Source organism: Malurus melanocephalus, unplaced genomic scaffold (assembly GCF_030028575.1).
Source record: "Malurus melanocephalus ecotype Western Australia unplaced genomic scaffold, MMel_1.1 scaffold_144, whole genome shotgun sequence".
Classification (NCBI taxonomy): Eukaryota; Metazoa; Chordata; class Aves; order Passeriformes; family Maluridae; genus Malurus; species Malurus melanocephalus.
Window position 1 is genome coordinate 1,061,028 of NW_026623376.1, and position 27,446 is coordinate 1,088,473.

The window sequence follows — 27,446 nt, forward strand, 5'->3', positions numbered from 1 at the left end:
AATGCAGCTGAAGCACCCAATTACAATTARCAGGTGCAGTAAGAAAAATGCTCCCTCCCCAACTGAAATCTCCTCCAGTAACAGCCTGTAACCATAGTTCGTCCTTCCAGGCTCCTGGAATAACATAATTCTCTAAGGAGAAAGTGATTCACTCTTCTTTGATGTGATAAAAAGAGGAAAACAAGTGAACAGGAGGCACTAAACAGCCATCTTGTGAAACCCAGACAGCTTTTCCAATTCCATCTCTGAGCTGTTTATCACCACATAAAAAGCCTGATACCCAGCAGACTAGAGAAAGACYGGTGCTGATGTCCTTGTCTTTCTCACGTTTACATTCCAGCCTAAATCTCACTGAGCTCTAGCTCAACAAATGAATTATTTAAGTTACAACTCTGATTCAGTGCCCAGAGAATCATTCTGATGTAGATGGGACTAGGGACCTGGTGAAGARGCATTCAGGTGCAGAGCAGCCTCTGCTTTCCCAGGGCAGAGGAGAGCACCATGGCACAGCTGGGCTCCTCTCCACAACTTCTGGAGAGGAAAACCACGGCTGCAGGGACACAGCCACGGCTGGGCAGCGGTTTGCTGGTGGGCTGGCTGGAACAACAAAACGCAGATGTTTTTCTGCTTGACTAGACAAAAGCAGTGTCTGGGCTGAGAGCAAAACACACACGTAATTTCTGRTGCTGTGCAAGGATCTTCTCCATATTCCTTTTCCCCTTTTCTCTCTGTGCCACTCAGCTCCAACACTGGTGGTGAAGGCAGCAGGAGGGGGCTGTGCCCTGCTGCTGGGACAGGACACAGCCTGTGCTGCTCTTCTGGCTCTGAAACTCAGCAAAATCCAGCAGCCTCCACTTCCAGGGCAGCTGCAGAGGATGCTCACACAGCGGGCAAGCARGGCACAGCCAGCCCCAGCACCCATGGGTGCTGCTCCCCTCCTCCTAGAGCATCACTGACCTACCTGGTGGCCCATCAGTGACCCATGTCACACAGCAACCTCCTCCAAACCCAGCCTGCAGGCTGCCAGGATTCTGCTCATTTCCATTTAAGCAATATATATCTTGGAATTGCTACTAGGGAAGCCAGGGACACTTGAGCGTGTGTTTTCTGGATATAAAAAGACAAAAAAATGTTGCTTCTTTATGTAACTTAAGCCAAGCTACTAACATTAAAGCATCTGGAATTAATTATCCCAGCCAGATAATGTTTCCACAATTACTTCAGTAATGCAAACAGCTCCACTTGCCTTTGTATCCACCTACTAATGGAGACCAGAAACARAAGACAAGAGCAATGGTGGCAGCTCTGCACCTGCCACAGTCTGAGCATGAGGAACTGGACAAATGCCCCTGACACTGTTAMTCACAGAGCTGATAGGAAAGCTCAAAACACAGACCAGGGCACAAAGATGACAATTCCCATCCAGCAGCACGACGTCATCGCACAGGTCTCCTTAAGGAAACCCAGCCCAGTGAGAGCAAAGCTTTGAGGAATTTGAAAAGGCAGCATCCAGACTCTTCTAATGTGCTCTGGATCACTGAACTAAMGCTGACCCCTGAAACACATGAGGATGGCTCTGATGCTGAGTCACTGGAAGGAGTGCACAGCCCATCCCAGAAAAGCAGGAGGGATCCGCCTGCCTCTTCCACCATCCAYGTGCAGCTCTGCCTGTTTGGGTGCACTTCATGAAACCCCAGAATGGTCTGAATGGGAAGGGACCTCTAAAGATCACCTAATCCAAGATCCATGCCACGAGCAGGGACACCTTCAACTAGATCAGATTTTCCACGTCTTCTTCAAGTGCACTTGAAGAAGAAAGAAACCACCCACCAGCTCTCCTCCACGTCCCCAAGGTCCTGGGAACATAGAGAAGCTCACTTTCCAGCAACGCTTCACCCAAATTCAACAGGATTATCCCACAGCAGCACCACGAATGGAGCAGCCATTCCTTCTGCCRGGCTATCCCACTCCTCCCATCACTCTGGAGAGCACTTGAAACTAATAGTTCCTTGCATTGTTCAAAGGGRACCCGAGGTGCACTAAATCACCACGAGGTGATTTCATTAGTGCTGTGGTTGCAAGCCCAGCAATCCCAGCTGCTGGGGTTTGCCRGGCTACACACTAAACCCACGGTTCTGGATGGAGAGCAGAGGCAATGGAGTGGGATGTGGAGGCTCCCAAGGCTGCACCAAACCAGAGTGGGTCCCCAGAGCTGTAAACCTTGTTAGAGAGCAGAAGGAAATCAGGCTCACTCGTTCTATACATTTGCTGCTGAAGTACACTTGACTTTCTGTGTGCTCCATCCAGTACAAACCACAGGCATCCACTGGGAGGATTAGCAAACATTCAAAATAAAAGTCCAAGTGGCTCAGAACGAGGTAAGAACAGGCTGGATTAACACATTTCCCATAGCAAACTAATAAAGGTGAGGACTTGCTGAAAGCCCACACAAGAACTTGTCAAGCAGAGAGTAAACCAGAAATGATGACAAGTAACAGGCAGAGTAAATCACACTCGCTCCTTTGCGAAGCACTCGCAGGCACTGGGCACGAGCCAACAACCTTCTGCAGCACCAGTAAAACCTTCTGCAGCACCAGTAAAACCTTCTGCAGCACCAGTAAAACCTCCTGCAGCACCAGTAAAACCTTCTGCAGCACCAGTAAAACCTCCTGCAGCACCAGTATCACTTTCTGCAGCACCAGAACCACCTTCTGCATGACCCGACCTTCTGAACCGGTGCTCCCCTGGGTGTGATTCCTATCTTAAAACGGGTATCCAAAACACGGGCAGGACAGACCACCCTGAGCACAGCCCATCCCTCCCCACTGCCTGTGGGACAAGAGTCTGACTGATGTCCCTTTCCCAGAGGCAGAGCTGGACAGGGAACTCACTGATGTTGCACCACTGGGGTTATTTTGCTGTCCTGGATCAGTGCCACTGGCCAGCCCATCCTGAGCACAGCCAGCTGTCACTGTGGGGTCCCCAGGAATGGGCAGGCAGGGAGYTTTCCTCTCCCCACACATGTCCCAGAGTTTGTGAACAAAACATTTGGGCCTAGGACAGTTAGGATTTTCATTTCTTTTGATCAGAGCAGGGTCTCTGAGGGAATTGTACATGTCTTTCTGGAGCATATCAGAACTCAGGCATATTTAAGGGCAAGCAGCCACAGAATGGGGATAACCAACCCAAGAAATAGCCCTTTGTAAAATCGCCAGCATGCCATCTGCAAGCTCCAAACTCACACATTTTTCATGATGAGCTGGAGGGAAGAAAAAAAAAATGGAAAAAAAAAGGATTATGTTAAAAAAAAAAACAAGCTCTGCTCCAAAAGCTACTCAAACTGCAGCAGAATCCTGCCTGCCCCTTCTGCAGCAAAGCCCAAGGGAAGCTGCTGATGAGTCAACAGCCAGCCTGCGTCGCCGACCGAGGAAAGGAAGTCCAATCTCACCACTCGAGAACAAAGTGTGCTGGTTCATGGAGTACACACTGAGAACGAGCCCTGGGAAGCCCTCTGGGCTGGGAGCCGYGAGGACACAGCCTGGCTGCCGGCCAGAGCTCCCCAGGGACAGCCAGAGGTGACGTCCAGGCATAGCTGGGACATGTGCACGGTGCCACCCTGCTGCCAGGCCAGCCTGGCCACAGCCCCTCGGGCTACACGCTGCAGCACAGGCTGCTCCCAGAGGGATTCTCTCCCTTGGAATCKCTCCCTCACAGCACTGGCTGCTCTGGATGCAGCACCCAGCCCTGTGAGGATGAGCTGAGGGGKCTGCTCACTGCAAGATGGGGGCAGGGATGTGTTCCAGTCCCACACCCACTGCTGCTGCACCAGCTCATTCTTCTCCCCACCTCAGTACACTCAGATCCAGCTCTGCYTCCTGCCCCACATGGCTCCTCTTCCACTGACACTGACACTCAAAACCACGACTTGCCAGCAGCTACAGACCCTTGGGAAGAGCTGCTGGAACTCCTGGAGATGTGGGGCAATTCCTCATGGGAATCCAGTGAAGAACAACACAGCTCAGAGGAGATGAACACCGACCGGGCAGCACCACACCATCACCATTCTGCTGGACACGTTCCCACAAACACAGCGAGGAGCTGCTTGACCTGTGCACRTGGCCATTAGAGAGGGGCAGAGGGGACCGAGGGAGGAGGACAGGGCAGGACAGGGACACAGCCACCGTGCCGACGTGGCAGACACATTTGCGCCGGTGCCGCCGCCATCCCTGCGCTGGTGCTCGCCGAGGTTGTGCCTTCCTGTTGCCACAGCACTTTCTGTTTTCTGTTAAAACAGGGCCACAGCGACGATGCAAGTATAGATCTGCAATGCCAAGAATATCTGGGAAGCCTGCCAGCAAGAAGCAGCCTTCCTGCTCGTCCTCCCGCTGTGTGCAAATTCACAGGAAACAGAATCTACAGCACATACTAATGTGGCTTAATGCGAGATCCAAGAGCCACCTCGAGATCCTGCCTGCATCCCTGTCAGCCTGGGGAAGGAGCCACATGCCAAGAACATTAAATCATTAAATAAAGGAGGAAATAAAACCCGCACAGGTGCATAAAATCCCACATAGGTGCCGCAGCTTTATGAAGTGATGCTCTGCCGTGCRAGCTCAACACGCTGCCAGCATCGGCGCCGGCATCGTCACCAGTGGGAAGGGACAAGCCCAGGTCAGGTCCTGGCACATCCCCTGCTCAAAAATGGCTTCACAGCCTCCTATGAGCACCCATGTCAAACCAGCAATGCCTACTGTTCTTTTGGGATTTATTATGGTGTGATTGTGGGAATACAAAGTTCCTCTGAAATATCCCCTTCCCATTTACAACAGGAGAGATACCCAAAGCCCTGCTGCTCCCAAACTGCTGATAACTCTTCCCTCACTTTATCTTGTCTAATCCTTAAACTCAAGCTGTGCTGAGATGAGCCAGCTTTGCACTCCACACCAGACTGGGACCGTGTACCTGGCTCTACCCATGGTGGAAATCTCCGTGTCTCTGTTTACACAGCTGTAAAATGACTGCAGAGCTCCCACAGGGGCCATAAGGCTCAGCTCTGCTTCAGGAAAGCCRGTGGAGATCCTTTGGCTCTGGCAGAGGTGGGATGCACTGTGGATTTGGTGGAAACCACTGGGATTTGGTGACACCACCACCCGATTTCAGGTGGGTGCCCAGGASACACACGGGCAGGGGGTGCCAGCCTGCCTCTTGCCCTGACTGCTCAGTCCCCTGCTCCCAGACCACTGGAAGTGGCTTTTATCACCACAAAGGAGCCCTTCAAGCTTCAGGCAATTCTCAGGCATCTCACCATACACAATAAAACCCTTTTGAGTAGCCATGAGCCAGAAATGATCGTGGAGAGGAAACAGCTGCTCTCCTGTGCTGCCTCTGATGACCCTGCCATCCAGGTGGCTGCCAGCAGCATCCTCCCAGGACACCAAGCCAAGATATGCTGCACCTCTTCCCCCCTGCTTTCCTCWCAACTGCACTGCAATTTGTGTTAACCTAGAAAGGACCCTGGAGTTTAAGGTGGCTCTTAGTGGAAGCATTTTGAGACAGCTGCTTTCTGGGGAAAGCATTCCTTAAAATACAGCTCTTGCCTTCTGCCTCACCCCCAGCTTTTGACATTTCAGAGCTCCAGTAAAACAAAATGTTTTAAAAATCTAATTTTCAGCTTCGGAGGCACAAAACCTAGAGGCAGGGCGCGGGCAGGGAGCGCTGGTTTCCAGGCAGCCGGGCAGGAGATGAAAAGTGCAGCAGTGGCTGTGTGCACGGCACCTTCCTGAGGACCAGATCCATCTCTGGAGTGGGAAMAGGCTCCTGCACACCCCACAGCACAATCTGCTGCTGCCTCAGCCCAGGAGACAAGCCCTGGGCATCAGCACAAAGGGCTGGGCGTTATTTTGCAGGCAGCACTTGTCTGCTCGCCAGCTCTTGGGGCTCTGGTGGCTTCTCCCCAGCCCCCCCAGCTCCCTCTAGGAATTTCACATGGAAGTGGCTGTCACAAGTGACAACATCAGGAGTGGATTAGCACAGGCATCCCTCCCTAAGGGCAGGATGCTCTGTTACACCTCTGAGATGGGGGAAAGCAGAGCGCTGACAGCCACGAACAGCATCAGCYGCTGGGCTCCACATTTCCAGTCTACAAAAAACATCAATGCTGGGATTCTTTTCCAGCAGATTAAAGGAATTTGGAYTGGCCATATCTGACACAGAGAGGATGTTCAGTTTTTAGATGAATTTTTTTGTTTGAGTAGGGAAAAAGGCAAGTTTGGAAGCAAAGGAGGAAAGTGATGCAGAGGCCATGGGATGGGGGCAAAAGGACCAGCAAGGTACCTGCTCCTGGGATGGAGACTAGGCTGAATTAAAGCAATTAAACCGAGGAGGTGAATGGAGCTGTAAGGCTTTTTAAGGCTTCTCTCTTAAAGCAGATGAAATAGAGTCATCTCTTGTGAAAAAAAAACACTTGACATTTCTCCAGAACAGGGTAAGATGCAAGCAGGAGTTGTCTAACCCCGGAGACAGCAAAATGACTGCAGTCTGCATCGTCCCTGGCAGTCCAACGCTGCTCTTTCCACCCYCAGTGCTGCCCTCTCCACCTCCCATTCTCACATCAGTGGCCCAAGGGGGAAAACCTTGAGGGCAGGGATGCTTTGGGAGCAAGAGCTGCTCAGCAGAAGCACAACCATCTCTGCTATGCCTTCTGGTGTGCATGTGGAGTGATGCYGTCCTGATTAAAAAAAAATCTGGCAATGTCACTGCCTGTCCCCCTGGGATGTGCATCATGGCTACAAACCAGGTGCAGCCATTAACACTGCTGTAAAATGAGCTCTTCATTCCACTCCCATCACACTGGGGAAGGCGAAATATCCCAAGCTGGCGTTTTATCTGAGGACAAAGCCCTTCAGGCCATGCTTGCTGTCCTGCCAGCAAAAAGAGAGATGGCTCAGGCAGTTGAGACACAGTGCAAGACAGCAAMAGGAGAAGAAAGGAGAGGAAGCTGAAGCTGTGGGCAAGCAGCACAATCTCCAAGTAGCCCAGGATCAGCCTGGGATGAGCAGGGCAAACTCGAGGGGCTGCAGAAATCCACCTGGGATTAGCTGGGAGTGATGGAGCCAGCAGTGAGTAYCTTTGAGAGGTCACAGAATGGGTCAGATTTCACCATTATAGAATGGTTTGGGCTGGAAAGGACCTTAAAGCACATCCAGTTCCAATTCYCTGCCATGGGCAGGGACAACCTCCACTAGACCAGGCTKCTCCAAGTCCTGTCCAGTTTAGCTYTGGACACTTCCAGAGAYRCAGSCACAGCTTCTCTGGRAAAACCTGTGCCACTGCCTTGCCATTCTTACGGGGAAGAATTCTCACACTCGAGAGGAGCTGGCAGCACCAGGATGTCCCCTCAGAAACCAAGGGTGTGTCACTGTGGTGACAGGGGGGCCTGAGCAGGACAGAGTGGGATGWCCTGTGCCAGGCATCCCTCTGGGAATATCCATGGATGGGAACACAGCACCAGCAGAGCTGCTCCGGGACCCCCAAACCCAAGGGCTTGGACACAAGCAGAGGGGCACATCTGCAGCCTGTCCCACACCCCAGAAGCTTCTGGCTGTGAGATCTGGGATRCCAAACCCCATTGCTGGGAAGCAGCACCACAGGCTCTGCATGGGCACTGCCAGCACAGGGAGTGCCAAGCTATCACTTTTCGGCTGGAAATAGCCCCGGCACGAGCCCTCCGCTGGGAAGCAGAGCACTGGAGAGGCCAGACTGCGGTTAGCTATCAAAGACAACTAAAAAAAGATATTTCACACACAGGCTTTTTTTTTTCCCTTCTCTTTTTTTTTTTTTTTTTTTTTTTTTTTTTTTTTTTTTTTTTTTTTTTTTTTTTTTTTTTTTTTTTTTTTTTTTTTTTTTTTTTTTTTTTTTTTTTTTTTTTTTCCCAAGGATTAAATCAACTCAACAGYCCCCTTTACAACTTCCCTTTTGATGTGTTCAGACTCATTAAAGTTTCATTTCTTTCTCTGTTTTCCCCGGGGGAGGAAGGGGAGAGTACACAAAAGTTTATTTCAGAAGCGGGGTCGGCAGCTGCAGCAGCAGCTGCTGTTGCTGTGGGACAAGAGGAGCCTCCACCATCCTCTGCTCCGTGCCCAAATCCCTTAGAAAAGGATATCCCCCTGCAGCCACCCCGCTGCCCTGAGCAGCCCCAGCACCACCCTGGCACGCTGCTCCASCAGGGTTTCTGCAGGATGCACACACGGGGTCACACATCATGAAGGGAACACGCCAGAGATCCAAAGCTCCTGCAAACCCTGCTGGGTTTTGGGGCTGATCCTTCAATTTTCAGATCTGACCCTGCAAGTTCTGGGGTCCCTTGCCAACCTGCCTGGTTCCCCCACTGGCAGCACCAGCCTTGCCCCCACAGCTCTGGCCACTGGCCTGGGATAATCCCCCGCACACGTCAAGGGAGCAGCAGCTCCCCCATGTTTCCTTCTTGCCTGAGCAGCTGTTGAAGTGTCTATTTTAAACCTCAGTTCCCTATTTTAAAACAGCTAATGAGCCCCCGATCTCCGCTGACAGACGCTGTCTTTACAAGGTCTGGGAGATGCCTCTCTGTTTGCTGGGCTCCTTTTCCCAAGCCCTGGATCTCAGCATGCCCAGCACGTTTCCAATCCRCACAAACATGGTAAAGAGGGAAGTTTTTAATTTAAGGGCCAACTCCCGCTCCCCTACCGTGAAATACCAGCGGWACAACCACGTGCTCCCAGACAGAGATGCATCAAGCAGCCAGGCAGAGGCTGGCATTCTGCGTGGTTTGCTGTTGCTATTTTTTTTTTATCCTCTCTGTGATTTTATCAGATTTTTTTCTTTTAAATTTCCTGACCAAGAGCAAACGAGGAGTTGGCCCAGCTGGCCACTGCCCAAAAAAAGCCACACACATGAGAAGGACTGTTCAGGATGCAGTGGGAGGGCCCTGAGCATCCCTGTGCAAGCCCAGGATCCTGAGCATCCCCTTTACAAGCTCTCAGCGATGGTGTGCACCCACCAAGGCAGAGGGAACCCCCCAGACAGGACCAGRCACAGGGGACCCCATGCACAGAATCAGATGGAAGTGACCCTGCTCACTTACCTGACCACAGGCTCAGGGATGGCCTCGGCACTTGCTGGCACCTGGACACCCTTCTCCCACTCCTGCCTCCAAGGGTCAGCCAGCACGTAGTACTCGTCAGGGCTCAGCTGGAAGGAGTCAGGGATCTTCATGGCTGTTATCAGGTCTGTCCGGAAAACCTGCACCAGAGAAAAACCCATCCTGAGTGCAGGGCTCTGCCAGAGGCTGGGGCACACACACCTGGGGAGGGTGTCCTGGGGATGCTGTCCCCAAGGGACAGCTCAGCAGGTGAGCAACACCAATGGTGTGGCTTCAGGGCCTCAATTCAGGTCCCTGCAGGGTGAGGTTTGGGCAGGAGGACACGGCCACAGGCAGGGATTCTCCTCCAGCCAGGCTATGCCAAGAGCCCGAGCCCTGCAGCTGCAACCCCTCCAAGGTCCCCCAYACTGGGCAGTCAGGAAATGCAGCCACAGGCAGTGAGCTTGGACAAGATGCAGACTGAAAATCAGTATTKAATTAAAGAAACAGGCTGCTTGATCTTTGGGGAATGATGGTTTCAGCACAGCCACAGAAACCAYTCTGAAYGCCAAGGGATGTGCAGCAACTGGGYTCCTCCACACTCAGCCTTCCTGGGGTAATCAGTGCACTTGACAAGAAGCTGTGAGAACACAGAGCCACCTCCCTGTCCCAAGCACCTTCATGTGCTCATCATGTCACCTCACCACCCTGAGCACCTTTGTGTCCCCTTCATGTCACCTCACTGCCCCAAGCACCTTCATGCCCCCATCACATCACCTCCTCATCCCTAACAGGAATAGACAAAAGCTGAAAGCAGCAAATATCCATCTAAAAGGTGATCTAGGGGCTGCTTACACATCCACAACACACAGAGATTTTTCCTGGCTCAATAAATCCCTTGTGAGATCAGCACTGGTCCCCTCCTCTAGGAAAATCCTCCCGTCCCTCAGTCAGTGAATGGGCTCATTCTCCATCTCACTCCTGGCCCTGCAGCAYCTTTTCCCAATATACAAGGATGAAAAACTCATTCTAAAAATATCCCTCACGGTAAATAAGGTTTTCCTTCCAGAGGGTTGCCTGACAGCAATGACTCGAGCAATCCTGCCTCTTGCAGCATAAAAATAAATTGTAAATGAAAATGGATGATTTCTCCTCTCTACCATCTGCTATTAGCTGGAATAATAACTGCCACTGCCAGCAATCCTGCTTGGACACCATCTCCCTCCATCCCTGCTACTTCTGCATTCCTTCCACAAGGCTGGGGTGGATCAGGTGTTTTCTTCAGAWATTGTTTAATCTTTTCACAGTCTAGTCTCCAAATCAGAATTGCTTTGTCAGGATCACAAGAAATAACGCAATACAGTTTTAAATTCTTTGATACAAAGATAACACACTTTGGGGAGTATTTGGGAACCCAAATCGGCTGAGATGCAGGAAACTAGACATTAACTAAGACCACTGAGACCAGTATTTAGGTCAGTTTGTTTAATCCTCAGAGTCTCAGCTGCTAACCCAATTAGAGTTAAATACAATATATAAACAACCTTTGCTATGTTGGGACCTCTGAATTTTACTGGTGCTTTCCTCCTGATGCAGCTGYTTGGAGACATTTTTGACTCTGTCTATGCAAACCTGATTTGAGCTGGTCAGACAGAGTCTTGGCACATCCTTCAGCAAACATCATTAACAGCCTATATGCCACAGTCAGCTCAGTTTGGGAAAGATCAGGGTCCTTTAAGACTCTGAGTGCTACAAACACATGGTTACAGACACCACAGTAACCTTTTAACACGCTGCCAGTGTGAGAAATTTTAAGAAAGTATGATGACAGGCATTAATTAAACATGAGAAGGGCTATGTGAGATATCAYATCCTTCCAGCACTGCGGGTCTGTGCATCCAAGCAAGCACAGAAATCCCACTGTAGTGTGTTTGCTAAAATAGAGGGTAGAAATGCACCCTGTTCCTGAYAGCCTGGGTCAACAACATCTCCATAACCCAGTTTCAGTGCCCTGCCCCAGKGAGGAGGGTGTGAACCTCAGTAATCCCTCCCTGCTCAGAGCTCTCAGCTCTGGTGGATGAGACACTCCCCTGTGCCTGGACCACACAGGGCTGAGGCCACCACGAGGGTCAGTGCCACCTCTCTGCTCCAGCCACCAGCACCATCAAGCTGCTGAACCACCAAATCATTCAGGAAAAGCCCTACAGGATCATGAAATCCAAYTGTCAACCCAGCACTGCCAAGCCMAGCACTAAACCATGYCCCCARGAGCCACCTCCACCTCCTTTAACTSCCTCCAGGGATGGCGATTCCACCACTGCCCTGGGCAGCCTCTGCYACTGCTTAACCACCCTTTCAGTGAAAAAACTTTCCTTATGTTCAATCTAAACCTCCCCTGGCTGCTGTACAGTACCGTTATAGAAAACACTGCTTTGGAGGCGCATGCCCTTGGGAATTGTGGGCAAAGCCAAGTAGGAATGATTTCCAAAGGTGSAGGGCACCCAACAGCTTTTCTAAACGACAGGACTGGACCCTGCTGACGTGTGAGTGCCCTCCTTATCCCTCRCTGCCAGCTCAGGACACCAGCTCAYTGCCTACTGAGGACACCTCTCCTGACGCTGTGGGATGCAGGAGCATTGCACCCCTCTTCCATGCAGTCAAACACACTCAATTTCCCCAGGAAGCTGCTCAGGGCAGGGCTGGCAGTGCAGGGCAGGATGGCAGCGTGCTCCTGCTCCCACCCCAGTGCACACCCCGGGCAGTCAGCTCCAGAGCAGTGGAGAGCATGGGACCACCCTTTCCAGGACAATGAACCATTGGGAGGGTCCAGCCACATCATTACCCTGCCCTGAGGTCTCCCCACAGCAGCTGTATCCTTTCCAGAGCCTCAACCCAAGCAAAGATTCTCATTTTCTTTTGCTAGCTCAGCACCAGGTGACAGCAGTGAGGTGACAGACCATGTCCCTTGGGCACCCACGGCCCAACGTCAAAACCCTGGCCCATCACCCTCCTCCTACTGATGAAGAGGGAGACAGAGGAGCCTGCACCATGACAGGACAATCCCTCGGTGTCATCTCTCCCCTCTGCAGATCCCAGGCTCGTGTTTTCCTGCATTAAGTCTTCCCCAAATTCATCCCTTCTGGCTCTCCAGCTCGCATCAGCATAAGAGCTTAGTTTTAATTTTAAGCCAAATAAGCACGATTGTATCTATTTCCCTGAAGATAAGGCGCACTGCAGGCTGGATTTGCAATCTCACTACTTCATTTATTTAGTCCTTCTTGGAAAACAGATAAGCTCACCCATCCGACGGCAGCACGCGCGCCCGCACTTTATCACAGCGACGCCTCTGTCTTTTCATGAAGAACTGGATATGCTCAAATTATTAACTATCAAAGCAGAACACTTTAGAAATGATAGAACAGCACAGAAATTGTAAAGGAAAGCAGATCAGTTGTCTGGAAATCTCCCAACAGCTAATACGCTCAAATTGTAATCTAAATGTCTTTTTGTTTTGAATTGTCTGGGATTAGGGTTGGGAAAAGACTCAATTATTCTACTCAAACTCTTCTGAATTATTTATGAAAACCAAATAAAGGATAAATTGGGCACTGATGAACCGAGGACCTGGCGATGAAGAGAAAGTTGGGTACCAGAAAACAAGCAATTTTCCCTCAATAGCAGTGTTTACTGTTTCTCCCCGGCCGTGGGAGCTGACAAATTGTCTGCTGCCCTGCACCCACTCCTTCCCCACCAGCACAGCCCTGGCCAGGCTCTGTCCCTCCCTTCCAGCCCAGAGTGGGATTTGGGTTATTGTCTATCGATCTGCCAGCAGTGGCAAAGGCCAAACCAAGATGTTCCTTTATTGCCTCTGCTTGCTCAGGAAGCTCTCAGAGGTTTAGAGATGCTCAGARTTGTATCACACCAATGCCCAGGGCCAGCCTCTCCCTTTGCTACTGTCAGCTTTAAAGGTGGGCAAAAACACATGATATTCCAAAATCCCAAGATATTTTTGCCTTCATATTTCCAAAAGAGATGGCTATGGAGTCCAGTTCAATGTGGTTGTGCTGGCCTCAGACCCCACGCAAAGAAGGGTGGAGAAAACCTTCCTCTCTCTTGTCTTCCAGGCCAGGCAAGCCTGTCTGACCCATCTCTACTGCTTCCTCATCCTTTCAGCCTACCAGTTTGTGGTTCTGGACTGACTGCCTCACCAGCAGAGCCAGTCCTGGCAGTCCARTAACATGAGAAATCACTGGGACACCATAAACATGGTGTTCCCCACCAAAATACATCAGTATTTTTGTTATTTCTGTGATTTGCTATGGGGAAGCAAAAGCTGTATTGATTTTACTTCTCAAAAGTAAAAAAAAAAAACCCTGAGCTAATCCAATTAACACATCCCTGGTTTTCACATCCTAATGCTTCACTTGGATCCAGCCTGGCACTGGAAGGATGCTCCTGTGGGTACAGCAGAAAACCTGCAAGGCAGGGGTTGGATTTRGCTTCTCCTTGAGCCCTGGTACCTCCTGCATCCACCTGGGTGAGGATCTGCTGCTTCTCCCACTGGACACAGCCCTGCAGCCTCTCCCTGTGCCCTGTGACAGCTGTGAGACATCTCTGGGAGCYCTCCCTGGACCAGCAGCAATTTGTCCAACACTTGGACAACCTCAGAAACAGCTGTCATTGTGCCGTGGGAAGTGTCAAGGCACACAGCGCCGTGCCATGACAGGAAGGATGATGGACATGCCACGAGATATTGGAAACGCTGCTCCCATCCCTCCTTCAGCTAAGGACTCCCAGGGTGTGCCAGCGTTCTTCTCCTCTTCTCTCCTGTCCCCATCCAGCCCCTCTGAGAGCCTCTGCACCACCTTCCCATGCAATTCTCACATCGATTTCCAGCCTCTGTGATGCTGTCACAAACCCCTCTTAATGAAGTGGCCAGCAATCTCCCTGCCATTCAGCTCCCACTCCACGTGCTCTGCCAATGGCTTGGCTTTTCCAGGGGCTGTACTGTAGGTCTGAACCAGMCAATTACCCCCTTTGCCCCAAATAACCCAAAAACACTGAACTCGGATCCCACAGTAACAACTTTCCACTCGTACGAAACCAGCTCCTGGGTGAGAGCCAAGGAACCGGATCTGTTTTGGGCTTTAAATCGAAATGAAAAGAAACCCTCGTCTAGCACTGGGTTTAATTAGCGTTTCAAGCAGCAGCAGCCCGGGGACTGCTGTGCCGGATCCGGTGAGGCGGCACGACCTCGGCATCCCCGGCACGGGCGCTGGGCTCCAGGGATGCTGCAGAGCAACCCGGGGGAAAAAACAGCTCCAGGGGGAGCAGGGAGCTCAGCCCAGCACAGCTGGGCTCCAGCAGGACAGGTCCCTGCACACCAGGCTTCCTGAGCTTCCTGAGCTGCGGGAATTGTGTTACACATCTCGCCCTGCATCTGCGCCCAGCTGACTGCAGCTTTCAGACCTTGCTCCTGGGGCAGAGCAATGAGCTCGGACCATCCTCCCAGTCCCGTTGTTTTAATATGCACTAACATCTCTGTGCCCAAAGTTTTAGCAAAAAGGACTCTTTCCAAAGCATTCCACACTGCAAAGCAGTAGTACAAAATATAAGAGAAGTTCAGAATGAGGTGCATGCAGGAAACACAGTGTTCCTTAGGGTGAGGGCAGGCAGGAGAGGTGAGAAGGGATGGTCACAGCCTGCATCCGASATCTCACATCTGAATGCACTCCCTGCATCACCCACCAGATCTGCAATCCTCCCAACACCCTCACAGCCATGGGGGACCTCACAGTGATGACCTTCACAGCCACAGCACCACTGGGATCTCASTGATGATCCCTCTGCACTAAGCAGGGGTGGAGGGTGCTCTGAGCGTGGCTCCTGAGCAGAGGCAGCAGCAGTCACTGCAGGCAGGGTGTGGGAGCATTTCCTGACACTTCACCTTTTGGCTCAACACTCTTTTCTCCCTCCCTGACTGCAGTCCTGGCAGCTGTGTCCTGCGTACCCCCCAGGCACAGCCACCTTCCTCTATCCACACTGGGACCAGGGAAGTCTCCAGCTGCCTCGCTTGCACGGCTCCCTCCTCATTTCCAGCCAGCTCTGTTAGCCCTTCACCCTCTCAAGCATAAAATTGTTTGTTATAGCTCATGAGTCACAAGGATTTTTAGAGAAAGAGAAAACAACRGGAACAATGGGAGCCCTGGGAATAGTTTTCGGTCGTACAAACTGTCTTCGTATCAGCTTGAGACGGCACCTCCATGGGTGCAGCCCTGGCTGCCCCACCCCGCTCCCCTTTGGATCTCCCAGTCCTACATCCCTGCTGTTCATATCACATTTTTCCAGCCCTTTCTGAAATGAGAGGAGTGTTGATACTCGGTAGCAAGGTTCCAAAACGTGGCAATGCCAGGAGTGTGTGTGCAACCAGTGATATCATCTGCCTGTGGGGGAAGAAATCCTGAACTCCCGTGTCCATTTGGGAGCCAGCCTCCTATCTCTTCATCTAGTCTTGTTTCCTCTCGAAATGCTGGTTGTTAAAGATTCAATGAACAACAGAACTTAAAATAGGAACAAGAAGCATTTTTGTCTGGCCCTTCTCAGCATTCAGAAGACAATGGTTTTAATCTGTTATCCACACRCTGGCATGGGAAAACTGACAAAGCCAAACTGCACTCAAACCTTTCAACAGAGACTGATTTTCTCCCCATCCAGCCCCATAAAAGCATGTCCAGTCTTGCTTGGCCACATCCATTAAAGCTCTTCTCCAGACATGGAAGAGTCCAGGAACTAAATTCACATTGCACTGGGTCATTATATACCTATTGCAGGAGAAAAAAAACATGATCCAATGCAGGAAGAATTACTTTTCAGAAGGGAAACGATGAGAATGTTTGTTAGAAAAGTTAAAACCTTGTAAAGAGATATAAAAAGGCGCCTTTCAAAACACGGAAGTAATATCTAAACAAGRCAAGCAGAAAATAATGTAAATTGTATAAATTTGTGGTTTCCCCTTCATCCTGAGCCCTGCCTACAGCTGCACTCCYGAAGGTCCGGAGTGAGGGAGAAGGGCAATGAGGATGTCCGGTGGGATGAGCAGCACCTGCACAGCAGAGCCAGGGCTGTSAAGGGCTCTTCATCTGAGAAAGGACAGCTGGAGGGCTGGCAGGCAGGTGTTCTGAACAAAAAAGCAGGCTTCTGTCCCTCCAAAATCTATTCCAGCAGTGCAGGTGAGTGCTTTGGATCTCAAAYAGCTCTGGATCTAAGGCAGTGACTCAGAGGCAGCATCCGAGGGAGTCCCCGGGCTGCTGATGGCTGGGAGCCGGCAGATAGAACCAGCGACTCTCATTACACACTTGCCTTGTTCTTAGATTCTCTCCTCAGACACTGACAACTGTTCCCTGTCAGGAGCAGGAGAGAGGCTTGATGACTGCAGTCAAAGCAGCCAGGCTCATGCTCACATCCCCAGCAGCCCTACAGCCGGGGGCAGGATTGCACTGATGTGCCACTAACAGAAGCAGAAATCCGTCCTTCAGGCGTGTCTTGTTCCCCGCTGCAGATTCAGATCCACGGCAGGGAGAACCTGTCTTGTTCCCTGCTGCAGATTCAGATCCAGATCCACGGTGGGGAGAACCTGAGCGAGCATTCCCTCCTCGCAGCTGCCAGGGTGGGGAGTGTGAGCAGCCCCTCCCCATCCTCAGGGACCCAGAGAGAGGAGCACCAGCCACCACGCTCCGTTCACGGACAAGGTAAGAGACAAACGAGCACTAATGAGATTAATTAAAATCCCCAGATCGGTGCTGCTATCRCTGCAGATGCAAGGAGCTGCTGGCAGCTGCCCACGTCCATCCTCTGCCTCCAGGCAAAGCAGCRCAGCACAGCCGTGCCCAGGGCACCRSCAGCATCAGGTTTTAGTGCTGGCAAGGGGCAGGGCAGGACGAGTGTCACCTCTGAGAGAGAGACAGCCAAGAGAGAGGCCTGGTGCCTGGGACAGCCAGGAAAGGGTCCTGGCAGAGCCCCGTGACAGGCACAGATAAATATAATCACCCTCCCTGGCAATGGCCCCTTCGCGGATGTTTACAAACAGCTCAGTACTTTTCCATGTTAAGGAGCTTGTTTTCCCAGATGCCTTGTATCGGGTGGTTTTTAATGTGTATAGTTAATCCCTTCTCACAGAGTCTTTCATAATAAACATCACCCCCTGACCTGACTAATAACTATGTAACACTAACGCTTTTGATTTTTTTAGCTCCTGCCCTGGGTTGCCAGGGGGAATGCTGTGTCTCTGGGACAGCAGCTCCCAGAAAAATGGGGACACGACTTGGAGGAGGRCAGCACAGGCTGCTGGGTCCACAGGCACATGAACCCCCTGCCCCAGCCCATCCTCCAGCATGGCTGTGCCCCAGGACGTGCCTGCACCCACTGCAGCTCTTGACAAAGCTACAAGCCGTGTGTAAACCTGAAGTTTGAGTTATTGCTTTGAAAAGATGTGTCCAAACTCAAAATGGCTGGGAGTTCAGTCTCTGTTAACACATTCCTCCTGCTCTCCCTATTACCCTCCCGTGGTTTCCATCCTCAGCAGGATTGACAAGAAAAAAGCTATTTCACTATTCCATGTGAAGCAGTTTGACAGTGGTGGGGTTTATGTTTTACACTCCTCAGTRCGTGCTCCAACAGGACATGATGCCYGTGCCAGTCTACGCCTGAAATCCCCCAGTGTTCCTGCTCCTCCCAGCCCAGTGCCAAACCCTGCAGTGTTTCACAGATGACAGGCAGTGGATCCCACACATGGACCAGACRGGCTCATGGGTGCTCACAGAACAGCAGAGGTTGGGTCACTCATGGAAGRATTTGGAAGATGCTGTTGTAGAGGAAATCCATACAGAAGAGACCTCVAAACCATCTCCCTGCACTGCTGCAGGTCTTGGGGCAATCCTATTCCCAGCCTCGGACACTGTCCTGACCCCTGGGTTTCACTGGAGCTGATTTCCAGCAGAGCTGGAYGCCAGCCAGTGCAGGAGGGATGCACAGTGAGGGGAGCACAGCTGARATCTGCACTGCTCCATCTGCYCSTGTGCCCACCATGCTTCTGCAAACRATGGTTTGTCAGCTTGAGCATCCTGGCCGAACTCCAGCTTGAGCAATCACACACTGTCTCTCCAAATTCCCCTGGAATCCACTTCAGATAAGACAGAGATTCACTTTCTGCCCCAACTGTTGCTAAACTGGGCACTGTTCAGCTTTTKCTCCACTTTATTTGTTCCACATTTCACTGACAACCCTCCTCAGGGGACAATGGAGCATGAAGCACAGGGATGAGCCTGGCCCTCTGCAGGCACCAGATCTGATGTCTCCCTGGGAGCTGTGCACTAAGATCTGATTTTCACTCCAGCTGCTGTAGACCATCCTTCATCAAGTCCAGAAGCACTTTCATTTGGAGTCTTGGCCTTCAAACCAGTAATCTCACTCGCAGCCAGGTAAAATCCTAGAGGGCTGGTTAAACTAATTCACATTGAAGACTAAAGTGTGGCTGCACCAGTGAGGCAGGAAGAGACGTCCCAACTCCTGCAGTAGGATTTTACTGGGTGGCCAGCARGGTGGCACCTGTGACGCTGTCATGACACGAGTCACATCCTCTCACATCTAACATGGGGCATTTCCACGGCAGGGACTCCTGACAGCACCTAAAGGACTCACCCAAGGCCTTCCTGGACACATCAGGCACAGGGATGAGCAGTTATTCCAGAGAAGGGTAGCAGTGCCACAGGAGGAGATGCCCTGAATGCTTCACTTTCCAAGGGAGGATTCAGCTCACAGAAATCTCCCCCACACCCACACTGAAGGATACATCTATAACCAAAACCCAACATCACCAGTGCTAATATTCAATTTTCCAACAGCCTTGTCAGCAGTCAGTGACTTCTGCACCCCTGGTTCTTGCTCTCTGGAGTGTTTCCAGCTAACTCCGTAACAGCTTTCCAGTCCCTCTCTTTACCCAAGGCACAAATAAGTTGGACTTTTTTCAGTCTGTGCCCTTTGCCAACATGTTAGATTCATCAGTGTAAACCTGTCAGAGCAGTARGAACCAAGTGCAGCTGTAATTCAGGCAGTGACCACAGGAAAACCTCAAAATCTGTACTCAGYTTGATGCAAAGGGAGGATGTTACAGAGGTTTGTGCTCACCAGGCCACAGCGTCAGGAGAGGTGAAACGGGGAGGGCTTGGGGAGTTCACATGAGCCATCTGCTTCTAAACTTAGCCCTGTCTGACTCCAGACCCCAGTGCAGAGGGAAGGGAATGTGAGAACAATGTCCCTCTGGCTTTGCTCACRCTGCTGCTGAAATGAAGATGACCACTGCCAAACACTGTGGTTGCTACAACAGCAGCTCATGCCTGGTATAGTTTCCATGGCTCRTGGAAATGTATCCGAGGCACATCAGGAAAACAGGGCACAGCACCACCCCTTCCAGCACAGTCCTGGGGACAAACAGCTCCTCCCAGCCCAGGCCCAGGCCCAGACCCAGCAGGTGGAGCTGGGCAGCGTCCCCAGAGTGGGCAGCACTGCCCACACCAGCCAGGGGAAACCCTACAGCAAGGTCAGAACCAACAGCTCCAGCTTGCTGCCCTTGAGCCCCGTGACAGRGGAAACCAACACGACACAATCTGCAACTCAGCTGTGCTGTCTCTCATTTCACAGCTCTCCCTGMCTCCCACTTGGTCACGGGGAGGAGTGTCTGTGTCACTGTGCCCTGCCATCAGCGCTGTGACCGGTGCCATCAGTGAAAGGGCACCACAGCACAGACACCCCAGCACTGTAGGACCTCCCAGTCCCACCAAACTTCTCTTCACTGGCATCAAGAGGGATGGAGTGGGCACAAGAACCCCCATCCTTCACCAGAGATGCTCATCATGTATCCCCATCAGCCCTGTCCCCAGGAGAGCTGGGGTGGCACCGCTGTCCAGCACAGGTCTGGCTCCTTGGAGATGCCTTCTCCTGGCACCCACTGCCACAGCCAGCCATGGCTGCCACATCTGGGTAAGCACAGTCCCATGGGAAAACCCTCCTTTGGCAAAAGCCTAAAAGCCCACGTACCTCAGAGGGCTTCTTCTCCTTCTGCCGTGACCAGGGGGATTTGGTATTCGGAATTTTGGAGCATCTGGAGGTGGAAGTGGTGTGACCTGCAACAAGGCAACAGACAGACAGGTTACCTAGGGAAGGGTTAAAGTTTTTCCCATCCTTTTGTCACCAGCCCCACAGCTACAGCCTCAACCAAAGCTTTGGATCTGCACTAAGAGGGAATAACACCTTGACATGGCATTTTTTTTGTGCAGTATCATCACCACTGCTACCACCTCCAAAAGGGAATGGCAGCTAAAGCCCAAAATGTGCTGGGACCACTGCATTGCTGAACTTTATTTCCAACTCACTCGTGTCATTATCACTTCAATAAAAGACTGTGCTTGTTTATAATAAATAACGAACTGATTATTGGAATTTCTGTATAACGATAACAGTTCAGTCTTCTGTGCAGCAGGACCCTCCATATTCCACTATATAAAAATGTTTCTGTGAGGTTGCAACAAAATAACTATGAATAGGCCTACWTAACACTGATTTTATGCTTGGAGTGCTAAATAGCAGGAAATGCCACCTTGCACATAAGAACATCCAAACACGATGGAGGGATGCACTTGAGGACCTTGGGAAGGGCTCTGGCCAGGAGCTGAGCAGACACAGGGATCAGGCTGCAGGACCACCGAGGTGGGAGATGTCTGTTCCTCCACCAGCTCAGGCAGCTGAGCCCAGGTAAATCTCACAGGCCTGTTTCTGCTGGCAGGGGAAGAGGCACCAGCTCACCTTGTACTCTTCACTTGCAGGGCRCTTTTTTATACTTCATAAAATGAAGACCAAATGTGGGGGCATSACTTTTTCCCAAAAGACAGCTTGTTTCTTGACTGAAGTGTCAGGCTAGATGTCATTAAAGAGGGTTCCATAYAAATTAAATTCTTCATAACATTTCAGAGTGTAACAGGGCTGTGTAGACAAAGCCCGGAGCAGCCATCCCTGTGCTGCAGCCACATGGACACACTGCTTTACTCACAAACTGYTCCAACGAGRGCAGCAGCAGCAGCAGCTCCTCAGCTTTCATGGACAGATCAGTCACTAATTTCCACCTTGCCCCCTCTTCTCAAGCTACARTGTGATGCTACAGCCATACAGGCTTGGGTAACACACCACAACTACCCTTTCCTGGCAGAGGCATGAAAAAGAAGGTCACCACTCTGTTTACAACTATCCTGCAGGAGAGCATTTGTCAACAGCTTAGATATCACCTGCAGCATAAATATCCAAGCCCAGCAGAGATAAGGCCATGTTGTTTAATACCATGATTAAAGATGCCTTGCCCCCGAAAGGCAGCGCAGCCAGCGAGCACAGCTCGGCTCCGTAAGCCTTTGAGCAGCTGGGGATTAGGAGACGGAAAGTTTGGAGCATGGCTTCCAAAACAAACCCTGTTCTGAGATAGAGATGTCTCATTTTATGAGAAGTTGGTGGTGTTGACAGAGCCTGAAGAGCTTTCTGCAGGCACAGCTCAGCCCCAGACCCCACAGGACTCCAGCAGGATGGGGGTCCCCTCTGGCAGAGCAACAGCAGGTTCCCGTCAGCAGTTGTGGTGCAAACTCCACTCTCACTATTTTTTTGGCTAAAGCTGTGGGAACAGCAGCCAAACCCAGCAAGACCAGCCTTTCCATAACCCCCTGTAATCTCCCCATCATCCTGTTAGGAAAAGGCCCAGAAGTTTAGTGTCTTTAGCAAAGTCCCTTTCGKTCTCGGATATCCAGCAGCCAGATCCTGTAAAGTGTGGAGAGCAAATTCCCAGCACGGCCCAGATGAAATTACTGTGACATTTGTAAGAAACCAAAAGCAACTAGTAAGAAACTCCGGGGTCCAGACAAGGGATTAGGCTGGTGCCTCRAGGGTACTGAGCACCGAGGCACTGYGGTATGCCTGCAGCGGGTGAAACCCTGGGATAAGTGGGAAAGTGCTCTATTTATAGTCAAAATTCAGCACATTTGCACATGTTTATTGTTGAACACATGCTTCTGTGCCCTCCTGAATGAGGATRAAGTGAGGTAGATGTTGAAATGCAAGCGTGGGCTTGCAAATTTTGCTGGCTTGAGCCTTATCCCTTTTCCCACATCACTCTTTAGCTCGCAAGAAGCGAACAATGCGGCTCCAGTTTTACTCCGACTCCAATAAAAACTTCCCTTTCCCCCACTACAACCCAAATCAAGAGCAAACTAGTCTCAGGCTGCAGCTCACAGGAAAGGACAACTCATCTACGAAGGGGTGTTTGCTGCTTCGTTAGCAGATCTGCAATCAGCAGCTCTGCTCACCCAGACTCCTCACACGAGGGAGACACTCTCATCAGTTAAGAGGAGCCACAGCCAAGTGTTTAAATAAATTGATATCAGCTTGTTGCTGCATTTCTGACAAACCCAGCCCTGCACACAATTCATTGTGCAGAGGCTTCCCAGCAAATGCAGCTTCCTCCACTTTGTAAAGTAATTATTCAAGCACTTTGACTGCTGGAGGTGAATTTTATTCAAAGCTTTGAATTAAAGGTCTTACTGTCAGTGGTGTCTGAGTTATCACTGCTGATGGAGTACTTGCGTCGTTTTTCTTCCATCTGTAACAAAAGAAATCGAACATTACACWTCATGTCCAGAAAACTCCTCACAGCACCGAATATCCACACACCCTCCTACCCCAGCTCCAGTCAGTCCTTACCCTCAGGACAGACAACTACCCAGAGGCTGAAAAAAAGGGAAGAAAACAATTCTCACTGAGGTTTTTTACAACTTTAAGGCGTGATTGTCTCTCTACCAGCATTTCCCAGTCCCAGGAGTTACAGGAGGTGCATTTGGATCATTCAGCTTTGCAGGGGAATTTGTCTATGCAGGATTTGCATCCAACATCTCTTCCTCTGCAAGAGCACTGCCAAGGGAGGAAGCTCCACCACGGACTGGAGGCTGCCCTGGCAGGGACCRTGGGGCTGTTGGATGGGAGGAGAGATGTCCTGTGAAGCACCTGTCTGAGCTGCAGGGTTGAGAAGTGCGAGTGCAGGAGAATGGAAACTGCACACTCTCGGTATGTCTGCAGGGGGAAGTACGAGCATCCCAGAGCGGCAGAGAACCCCCGTGTACCACAAGCCTGGGTTTTACCCTGTGACTCATCTTCCCATCCAGYCGGTATCGATTTCTTTTAAGGCTTCAGGAGTATCTGTGACACAGCCCWGCCCGAAGCTCTTCCCATCACCGGCACTGCCCTGATGGAGCTCCCCCGGGCAGCACCGCCGGCTCCCGGGGCTGAGCGAGGCTTCTGCACGGCTGCTGCGACTTCTGCATCCTCTCAGAGGCAAAATCACAGCAGCAGTGCAGCTACCACTGCACTGATGAGGAGACCCGTTTCAAGTCCAGCTGATTTGCTCTGAGACTTTGAACAAGCCACAGGAGCGCTTGAAATCAGCAGGCTCTCCTGAACTCACCCCTCRGGAACCGAAAGTCAAGTACCTGTACCAGCAGGTGCTTCAGGAAAGAAAAGAGGAAAGATTTTAACTTTTGGAGATCCAAAGTTTGTCAGTGTGGCTGGTGGCTGATCAACGTGGCCCCAACAMGGGCTTGGGGAGCTCTGGATGGAAAGGGCTACCCGTGGACCAGACAACTATCYAAGAGGCTGAGAGCCAAAATACATCCACAGAAAACAATCTCAGCCTCATGGAAATATTCCTAGTACTTTCTGAGGTATTTCCCAAGAATCTGGATGTGTTGATCTGTCATATCCATTATTGCTTCCACAAATGCTAAGTGGTAAATGATAATGAAACACTGGATTTGTGTGGTTTGGCTGCATTAGGTACAAGCAGCACACACTGGGACAGCATGCCAGAGCATGACATGCCCCCCAAAATCAGGAAATGTTCCACATAAACATATAAACCCCTTGCAATAGCTGTATATTACAACAGATGCGCGATCACAGCATTATAAGGGAAAATACTGCAAAGTACCCTAAACATTTTAACTATCAGTGTTGTGCTAAGCATTGCCCTGTCAAAACGTGACTTAAAACACTCCCTAAGAATATGGCAATGTCAATACTTCTCCCACGGTRATTCAAGGGGAAGCAGATGTTATTAAACCAGCCTCGTTCCAAGTAGCCATTAGATTTTGCTTGGGRGAAATAAAAATTGAAGATAGCTCTAACTGCAGCTTACTTACTTTCAGTGAAAATCCTACCTGAACCTTTTAAACTGGTTCCTACTGGTCTGAAGTGGCAAACAGACATTTGGAGCACAAAGAGACAGAGCGAAGCTTTTATTGATTCTGGAGTTCCTAATCACAAAGATTAAATAAGCCAAAACCAATAGGGGGAAGAAACCACCTGAGCTGAAGTAAAGGAACGCTACTGATAGCCAGTGAGATTTCCCACATTTCCCATATTTGCTTTTACAGCAAGACAGCATCACTGACATCACTCTCCTTTCAAGACAAGGGAAAAGGTTTACARCCAATGCTCAGCACAGGGAGCAGGAGGCTGGCACTGTTTTTTGGCTCTGATATATRAGGAGATGCACTGACCATCCCTCTGACTGAACCCGGTCCCTGCATCTCACTTCTGTCCAACACCTGCCTGCAGAATGAGCACAGACACTGCATAACGGGATGAACTGATATTCACAKGCAGAAGGGGCTCACATTGCAGGTAAAAATAGTGTCTGTACTCCAATAAATCACTTTGCCGCTGTTTGGCAGGATCCGAGACAGCATCCCCCGAACCAAGCTGCATTAAATTTCTAAATGAAATTCTGGCATGAGCAAAATATGGACATCTCTGAAGAGCAGCACTGACAGGCTGGGCAGGGGATGGCACACAATGGTACTGTGTGCCTGAAGGGAGCGAAAGTTTTGGCCAAAACCAGGCCATTCCAGAAAATGGTTAAGTTCCAGGCCATGAGATGCTGTTTTCTGAGGAACTCACGTGGAGCAGCCAAACAGTAGTAAACCCATGGCACTTAAGAGAGGAATTTACTGTAGAAGGGTAATTGGGCCATTTCCCATCTGTATCCCAGAGTTATAAAGTCTGATGGTGGCTGAGCTCCCACCACCCTTTTGGCACCCGGAGGAGGCAGGGGGGGACCCAYTGCCCACATCCCTTCCAGGGCTGGAGCCCCAGCTCCCACAAACTCTCAGGAGCAATTCAGTTGGTGAACTAGTGAGCAACTTGAGTCTCCACAAAACGTGGTCTCTGCTCCAAAATTAATCTTTTGTTTACATTAGAACTTAATTTCACCTTTAACTGACCCATTCCCCGCATGGCATCATTATTAAAGTCATAAACAAATACCAAAAAAATTTGTAATACTTTGAAAAGGTCACTGTTAGGTCAAACTTGGCCCAAAATCCAGTTTTTACAGAGCCAGAAACCAAGTGAAAGGTTTCTATGTAGGCTTGCTTAAAAAATTCAAACAGAAACAGATGTGGGTTTCTTTTATAAACAAATGAACATCCCCCTGAAGTGTCTGCAACTCAAATCCACAGGCAYAGCCCAGGCTAATGCCTGGAAACCAAAAAAACTGAACTGCTTGCAAACCAACACATGTTTAGCATTGCCTTTGTTCAAGCTGAAAAAGGCAGATAAATGCTAAACCAAGGAAGATGATGGGCCTTCATCAGCCTAAACAAATGTAAATCACTAGGGCCTTGGACAAATTAGCACCAGGATTGGTGTTAAAACGGAGATGATGGCCTGAGCCCGGCTGGTCCAGCCTCACAGCAGGGGAAGGCTGGAGAGGAGCTCTTGGGAATGCAATTTTGCCCAGCCCATGCAAMCTGGGAGAGGTGAAGGCAGCAGTGCTCCTGGCACACAGGGATGCCTGTGCCCAGATCCTGAGCTCAGCTGGGCACGCTGCCAGGGACAGGCATCCGCTGCCATCCACACTMAACCAAAATGCCTCATCCAGCCTTYAGCCAGCAYAGAATTCTTCCTTTGCAGACCCCTCTACCAGCCCTGCGCTCTGGGGAACCCCCTGGTGTTTCCCAGCTCCCTGCAAACTCATCTGCACATCAAGTCCACGTGGGATTTGGAGATTTTAGCGGCATCCCAGCACCCTGCACAGAGGCTGTTTCCAAGAATGAACCGTTCTGAATTGTGGCAAGCAAACAGAGAGAAATTCATACGTGCCTGTGCTCTCCACTTCCACAGGGAACAGGCACAGAAACCTGCGTAAGTTGCAGAAAAAAAAAAAAAAAAAGCATGTGGTGATCACCTCTTGGCAGCCTCCCCGCAGGTTGAGGGATGCGCCGCGCTCGGTCCCCGCGCCGTCACCTCTGACGCTGTGAGCAACACCGGCTCAATGATGTGCTCTGTTTGTGAGCTGCAATGAGACTGCAGAAAAACCACTTCCCTGTTTGTTCTTCCAGCCCAGAAATAGGAACACAAACAGAACATAGTGCCCCCAGCGGCACGCACACGGCTCCGGCCAGCGGAGACCCCGTCCCAGCCCGGTGCCAGCACCTGCGCCCGCCGGTGACACCGAGCCATGGGGCAGCTCCCACAGCAACCCCTCGGCGCTTCCCTTCTGCCTTAAATGTGCTTTTCCTTCTGTCTAGGAACATCAGCCAGTTGTTAGAAAGTGTAGTAAGGAGGGTGCAGGGCTGGAACATCCCACTCTGTACACCGTGGGAGGGTTGTCCTCATCCCATTGCCTTTTCCCATGAACAAATTCTGGAGCCAAGTGCTGCTACAGGAGGCTCTGAGAGAGCAGCAGCATCCCCCAAATTGGCACGGCCCCAATTTCATAGTAACACCAGAACAAACTTTTGGACCAAAGGATGCACAGCAGCGGGGCCAACAAGAACCTCAGCAAATCGTGGCGCTCAGCCCCTGCATCTGGGAGGAAGCTTTCCTTAACCTCCCTGGGAGCCCTGCAAAGTGCAAATGCAAAAGRGTACCCTGATCCTGGTACCCAGAACAACCATTTTTTGGGCAGCAGGAGCCTGTCCCTGCCTGCCGGGGCTYGTCTGTCCCTCATCTCCTCCACAGGCTGCTGCCAGCCCCAGCTTYCCAGCAAAAACTCAGGTGCCCAGGTGAGGAGCAAGCCATCCCTCCTCTCCTCCATACCAACTCTRCTGTCTTGGCTCCCTGAGGCAATATTTAATCTCATTTCAACTTAAAACAAAACAAGCCCTCGTTTACTTCCTGTGCTTTGCCTTTCTCCACATCTACAAGGGGATTTTTTTTTCTTTACTACTCACATTTGTAACTTTACTTT

General features: G+C 50.8%; 1 protein-coding gene across 2 annotated transcripts in view; it reads right to left on the reverse strand.

Annotated features, from left to right (window-relative positions):
• JADE2 (jade family PHD finger 2) overlaps positions 1-26,555 on the reverse strand; it is a 66,883-nt gene extending 40,328 nt beyond the window's left edge. Inside the window, exons 1-4 of one of the 2 annotated variants that reach the window (XM_057371327.1) lie at positions 26,442-26,555; positions 22,745-22,802; positions 20,207-20,292; positions 9,119-9,276 (exon numbers count right to left, since the gene is read on the reverse strand). In XM_057371327.1, coding sequence (XP_057227310.1) covers positions 9,119-9,276; positions 20,207-20,292; positions 22,745-22,802 — 302 coding nt within the window. In that variant the 5' untranslated portion in view covers positions 26,442-26,555. The remainder of the gene's footprint in view (positions 1-9,118; positions 9,277-20,206; positions 20,293-22,744; positions 22,803-26,441) is intronic. The other variant, XM_057371326.1, reaches the window with a different exon arrangement.
• Between the last annotated feature and the right edge of the window lie 891 nt (positions 26,556-27,446).